Source organism: Cyprinus carpio, chromosome B14 (genome assembly GCF_018340385.1).
Source record: "Cyprinus carpio isolate SPL01 chromosome B14, ASM1834038v1, whole genome shotgun sequence".
NCBI classification, from domain to species: Eukaryota; Metazoa; Chordata; class Actinopteri; order Cypriniformes; family Cyprinidae; genus Cyprinus; species Cyprinus carpio.
The window spans coordinates 25,789,623-25,796,221 of record NC_056610.1 but is presented as its reverse complement, the minus strand read 5'-3'; the positions used below and the strand labels follow the sequence as shown (position 1 = coordinate 25,796,221).

Here is a 6,599-nt window from a genome sequence, read left to right as displayed (position 1 = left end):
CCACTCCCATTACATTCATGAGCAGTAATATAAATGGGGTCGGTGTGTTCTACATGCACTAGCAGAAAGGGAAACATGAGCTACATGAGCATGGATGGTTTATCCTCCCCTAAATCGCCAGATGCCGGGGTGAGCAACAGGATGGCGGATAGCCTGACTACGGCGCAGAGAAAACCTTTCGGACACATCCGTTTGACAAGTTTTCTCCATGAAATTTCGGAATGGACTAAAGGTGAATTTATGATGCGTAGTAACCGCGTATTCGGATACAAATTTCACAAACCGACTCGAGTTGTTACGCTCTACACCACTGACGGCCTCGGTGAGTTTCAGGCTGGGGAAGACGAGTGTCTGGTATTTCCTGAAAAAGTCTCTATTTTACAAACATGTCTGGAACGATCTGAATGACGGCGGCGAGGAGCCTTTGTACGTGGGGGAGTGGGATGGGGCGACCCCGAATGTCCGGTACCGTGTGGTGGGTGACCATACTCAAAAGAGGCCGAATGATTCTGTTTACATATTTTCCTGTAAAGACAAGACAAAGCTCAACAACACTTGGTTGGGTCACATCCTGCCTAACGAGCATCATAATCTGTATTAAATGCAATTTTTGTTCAAGTGGTGCGATCTGGATCTACTGGATAGGGTTTTTTTCAATCATCAACAAAATGTTCAAATGGTGTGACATGCATGACGGATAGAACAAAATTAAAGTGCAGCTGTTCCACCCTGAGCCGTCCCCGCACATTCACTACAGCCATACTAAAGCATGACGTTCGGACCTTGCCAAGCGTCGCGTATAAATCAAGGCTGAAGCCCTCCAACGCCCCCCCCCCTTTTCCACAGCGCTCATAAAATACGACGACCCAACCCTCCCAAGCAGCATTTATAAACCATGGCTGAAGACCACGTATGCAGCTGCGGTATCTCTTTTGGCAGCATTCTCGACCCTCCCGACGACGACGCAACCCTACATACTCCGACTGATGCCTGCGGTCCATCGGGCCTCCACAACGACTGGGTCTCGGCTAAAACGGTCAGACGGCGCATAGAGTTGCAATCGTGCTTTGAAAACGATTGGGCTCCCGACAACATCGTCACCCCTGAACCCTCGGACCTCCAAAACGACTCTGGTCTGGCTATCAAACGTAGCTTAGACTCGGATCCGATGATCGGGCGCGCCTCCCCCCACGGAGTGGACAAAAGTTTAGGGCTCCATAACGATCGGCAATCGCACGACTCATCTACATTCGACCGAACCCTTCCTCATTCTAATTCTGGCTTCAACGCCACAGACGGATGTTTCAGCGACGTCGGATTCAAAATCATAAAAGCCATGACCGTGGTTTTGCTGCAACATCTCATCAACGACAAGCAGAAGGACGAGTGCGAGGGCTGTGCGATTAACCATCCTAGCCAGCTGCAACATTCCTGTCTGTTTGACCCTCCCAACTACTACTTCGACACACTTTGACGAACTTTCAGGCAAGCTGTTTAAACCCTCTTTTCATTCCATCATCACTACCCTCCTGGAGCTGTGCGGGTTAAAATCTCAACCCCATCGTATTCAAGGAACAGTCAGGACTATTCTGCGCGAATTAAAAGACGAACCATTCATCGTCGCCAAGGTGGAAGAAATCAGGGCTTGACTTCTGGACAAACTCTGCAAGGAAATAGTCTGCAATGTCGTTGATCTCTGGGAAAATCTCCCCAACGCGAATGGCCAGTGACCAAACCATCTCCAACATGGGTGTAGCCTGTAGCCTAAAGTGCTGTATGGAATTATTGTTTAAAGAGCATTACAGAGACCAGATGACCGATCTCATGAGCAAGATTATTATGGACGCGTCCCACCCCGATACTCCGTGTCACAATACTGCGTGCGAGGTAAATCTCAAGAAAAATATGGCTTATATAAGAGGACTGGCTAGCTCATGGGACTATATGACGGACAAATGTGTTGACGGTAACGATCCACCCATCGTAATGATAAAACATGTTCTAGATCGCTGTTATAACAATTTTACTTTTTAGTCTGTGTATGTAACGTCATTATATCCCTTTTGCATGTTGTATTATATTAATCCCTGCTATATCCATTTTTTTACTTAGAACATGTATTTTTATTATATCCATTTTGCATGTTGAATCATATTAATCCCATTTTTTTACTTAGAGTGTGTATTTTTACATGTTGTATTATATTAATACCATTTTACTTAGTCTCTGTATGCATGTTTTGTATTATATCCATTTTACTTATAGTATGTATGTTTTGTATTATATCCATTTTTACTTATAGTATTTCTATCTTCTATTATATCCATTTTACTTGTATTATATCCTGTAACGTCTTTTAATAAAAGATTGATTCAAACCGCTTGTACGCGCCATTCTTTTCCAAGGGTTGCGACGGCAGCATGTCGGAGCTCATGAAAGAGGCTTATTATACGCCCTCCAACCCAGGCTCTTTAGGTGGTAAAAAACGATTAAAAGACGCCGTCTTGAAAGACAGCGGGGTCCGTCTAAGCGATAAACAGGTTTCAGAATGGCTGGCTGGTGAGGATGCTTACACATTACACAAAACAGCGCCTATAAAATACAAATAAAACAGAGTGGTCGTGTACGGGGTCGATACTCAGTTCCAGGCCGATCTCGTCGACATGATCGCCTACGCCAAGGATAATGACGGTCATAAATATCTGCTGACGTGCATAGACGTATTTAGCAAGTACTCCTGGGCTCGTGTGTTGAAGAATAAGAGCGGTCTCGAGGTCACTAGAGCGTTCGAGTCTATCCTCGAAGAGGGCCGTGTGCCGCAGAAATTGCAGACGTGTGATGGTGTGTTGATTTTTTAGAGAGGTATTTAGGTATGTGATGAAAAAGCACAACATTAATCATTTCGCTACCGATTTGAAAGCCATCGTCGTGGAACGATTTAACAGAACGTTAAAAAGTCGTATGTGGAGATTTTTAACGGCTACAAATTCCCGTTGATACATAGATGTTTTACAAGACATCATGCAGGGGTACAACACCAGTTATCATCGAAGTATCAGAATGAGACCCGTGGACGTCGGTAAAGTAAACGAGGATCAAGTGTTTCAAAACTTGTACGGCGATATAAAGAAGACCGAGAGACCCGTATTTAATTTCAAAGTCAAGGCGACGTCGTCAGGATTTCTAAAGTGAGAGGCCCGTTCGCCAAAGGTTATGAGCAGAACTACACTGAGGAATTTTTCACCGTATCCTCATGTATTCCGCGTCAACCCCCGGTCTACGGACTCACCGATTATGACGGCGATGTCATCGAGGGGGTTTTTTTACGAGAAAGAGGTGCTGAAAATAATTGTTGTTAGTAAAAAAATATCTTTTAAGGTGGAAAAGATTTTAGGTCAGAAAAAACAAGGGAAATCTACGCTTGTTTTAGTGAAATGGCTAGGGTGGCCTTCAAAATTTAATAGTTACATAGATTAAAAAAAACTCTGCTGGACTTAAAACACCCCGACGTTTAACGGATGAGATCATACCAGCGAAGGACCGCCATGGATGATCACGGGTTCTACGTCACGTTGCCGTGCAATGCGTCATTGTCGGTTTATCCTGAAAATCGCATATCCTCCTATACGACCAGGTTAGCAAAAGCTATAGACTTGAAAGGACAATGGGAAGTCGGACTCGCCGAAATCGAATATCTTAGAAGTTGGTACAACTTTGATTACGAAGACGGTCATTTCATCCTACTTACGGCCCCGGAACCCCCGGATAGCAAGACCCCCAAAGACTCATATATCGTTTTTTTCTGTAATTACGAAATTACACATAAGCGGTGGGTACTACGCAAACATTCGTACAATCCTGCGTGCTATAAATCAACTTACCGCACCAGCGGCCGTATTGAGTCACGACGAATTAAAAAACAAGGTGATTCTGACCGCGAAACCCAACATTTCGATGAGTTTTCGCGGAAGAGTAGCCACTATTTTAGGAACCACGCTAAATCCTCTTGGAGGTTTAAACTATCATAAAAAAACAGATTTTACCGTAAACGCCGTCATGTACGCCCCTCATCAATGCGATATCAACGGGGGGTTCTACACGATGTACGTCTACACGGACATTATCCAATATCAAACGGTCTGTGATTCTTACGTCCCTCTTTTGAGATGCGTACATATATCGGGTAGATACGACACCCCGCATTACGCATCGATCAGCAAGGATCACATCACCGACATCACCATAGAGTTGAAGGACGATCAAAACCGCCGAGTACCATTGTCTTACGGGAAAGTCATCGTTAAACTACACTTTAAACCAAAAAATGGTTTATTATAGACCCGGAGAGACCGCCGACTATGTCAGCTACTACCGAAATCAGTCCGGCGGGGATTTGCCGGGCGATGCCGGGGGAGGGGTTATGTACGGAGCAGGCTTAGGGGGTCTTTTCAGAGGCCTGTTCAGGATGGCTATACCTCTGTAAAAAAGAGGATTTAGCATCGCGAAACCCCATCTAAAATCGGCCGCTAAAAATATAGTATCCGACGTCGTCTCAAACGTATTGACGCGATCTCATAACGATAAAGCTCAAGACGGATCCGGTCTGACGGTCATGGCGCGTAAGAGGATGTCTAAACCACCGGGTATGAGGAGGTGTGGTCAGTGGGGAAAGAAGAAAACAACACTTGGGCCAAAGAAACGCTCAGTCGTACGCAGAAAGCGTAAGACGGCTGTTAGTCGAAAGGCGTCGATCAAGAGAGTCGCAAAAACCATTTTCTAACATGGCGTTATTGCACCGCATGTCTGGGGAGTGCATCAAGTCCGAGTTGGACCTATTTACGGTCCCGCTGACGCAGACCGTTATTAAGAAAAACGGCTATTTAGAAGTAGCCCCATTATCGGCCATATCGGACTCTGCACCATTGGAGTTTTTTATCGCCGGCAACGGCGACGATTATTTGGATCTCAAATAACATGATGCTCTATCTACGGGTGAAAATCACGGCGCCTGACGGAGAAGTTATTGCTCACCCGGCTAAGGTGGGGCCGATAAATTACCTGGCAGCTACCATGTTTTCACAGGTCGACGTAACCCTCGGCGACCGTCTGATATCTCAGAGCTCCGGAACTCATCCGTATCGCTGCATCATCGAAAGTCTGCTCAACTACGGTAAAGTTATGTTGGAAACTATTTTCACCGCTGGGCTGTTTCACAAAGAAACAGCCGGTCACATGGATGTACATGACCCCGCAGGCCGTAACGAGGGGCTTACGAAGAGATCGCTCTACACCAGCCGAAGCAGTGAGGTGGAACTGCTTGCCCCCATACACAGCGATATATTCTTTCAAGAGAAACTTTTAATTAATGGCTTGGATTTAAAATTACGGTTTATACGGGGAAAGGATGAATTCTGTCTGATGAGGTCTGACAACGTGGCTTACAAATTACATATAGTGGCGGCGTCCCTATTTGTCAAAAAAGTTTCCGTATCGCCCCCGGTGAGACTGGCTCACGCCCAGACGCTGCTCTCAACCACGGCCAAGTACCCCATCGATAGGGTCTGTCTAAAATCGTTCTCCATACCCGCCGGCTCTCGCGTTTTCAATCAAGAAAATCTGTTTTTAGGAACGCTGCCAAAGTCTATCGTCATCGGTATGGTCGATAACGACGCATTCACCGGTTCCTACGAGAAAAATCCATTCGCGTTCAAATATTACAATCTGGAATTCCTAGCAGTCTATGTGGACGGTCAACAATTTCCCGGCAAGCCTCTACAACCTAATTTCGATGCCGGTTTGGCAGTGCGCGAATATTATCAGCTGGCGATGACGACCGGGAGACACCTTAAAGATCGACCGCTCTGTATCGGCAGGAATGATTTCCGGAACGGATACACGCTCTACGCATTTAACTTGACGCCGGACGAGGACTGCGGTCAGCACATTTCCTTCATCAAGTCCAGGAACATCAGAGTCGAAGCTCGTTTCAGAGCGCTGCCGAACACCGTTAATTTAATAATTTACACCATATTCGACAGCCTCATTGAAGTGTCTAACCGCAGACAGGTACTGATTGATCACTACTGAGAGATGAACATGCTACAACTCACAGCTATCGTGGATAAAATAGCATGCGGGACTCATTTTCTCGGGGTTCTACCGAGCGATCAGCTACCCAAAAAACCAGTGAGGATCTTACCGTCATTCTGTGTCGTTAATACCCACCCTGCTCGATTGTCGGGTGAGCATTGGATCGCCGTTTATTTAGCCCGAGAGTGGACCGCTTGTTTTTTCGACAGCTTCGGCAATCAGCCCAACAGCCCCCGCTTTCCAATCAGCATCAATAACTATCTAGACGTCAACGGCGTCGACATATTATATTCCGACAGACGCGTCCAGGATTATTCATCGGATACCTGCGGACAGCACTGTGTGTTTTTTCTATATCATTTAGCCAGAGGTCGCGACTATAACCACGTGATGAAACTATACACCGATGATTATATTAAAAATGATAAAATGGTGTCCCTCTTTGTGAAGAGATTGAGACCGCATGTTTGTAATGATAAAATGTTATCATGCATTCATTGCGTGCAGAC

General features: G+C 45.7%; 1 protein-coding gene across 1 annotated transcript; it reads left to right on the top strand.

Moving 5' to 3' along the window:
- Positions 1 to 4,974: 4,974 nt before the first annotated feature.
- On the top strand, positions 4,975 to 6,087 carry LOC122139698 (uncharacterized protein F54H12.2-like). The gene has a single exon (XM_042738823.1). It carries the CDS (start codon positions 4,975 to 4,977, stop codon positions 6,085 to 6,087), a length of 1,113 nt encoding a protein of 370 aa, XP_042594757.1.
- Positions 6,088 to 6,599: the final 512 nt, after the last annotated feature.

Bases quoted from the DNA above. Each gene is read 5' to 3' on its own strand.
- LOC122139698 (XM_042738823.1), top strand. From the start codon at position 4,975: ATGATGCTCTATCTACGGGTGAAAATCACGGCGCCTGACGGAGAAGTT.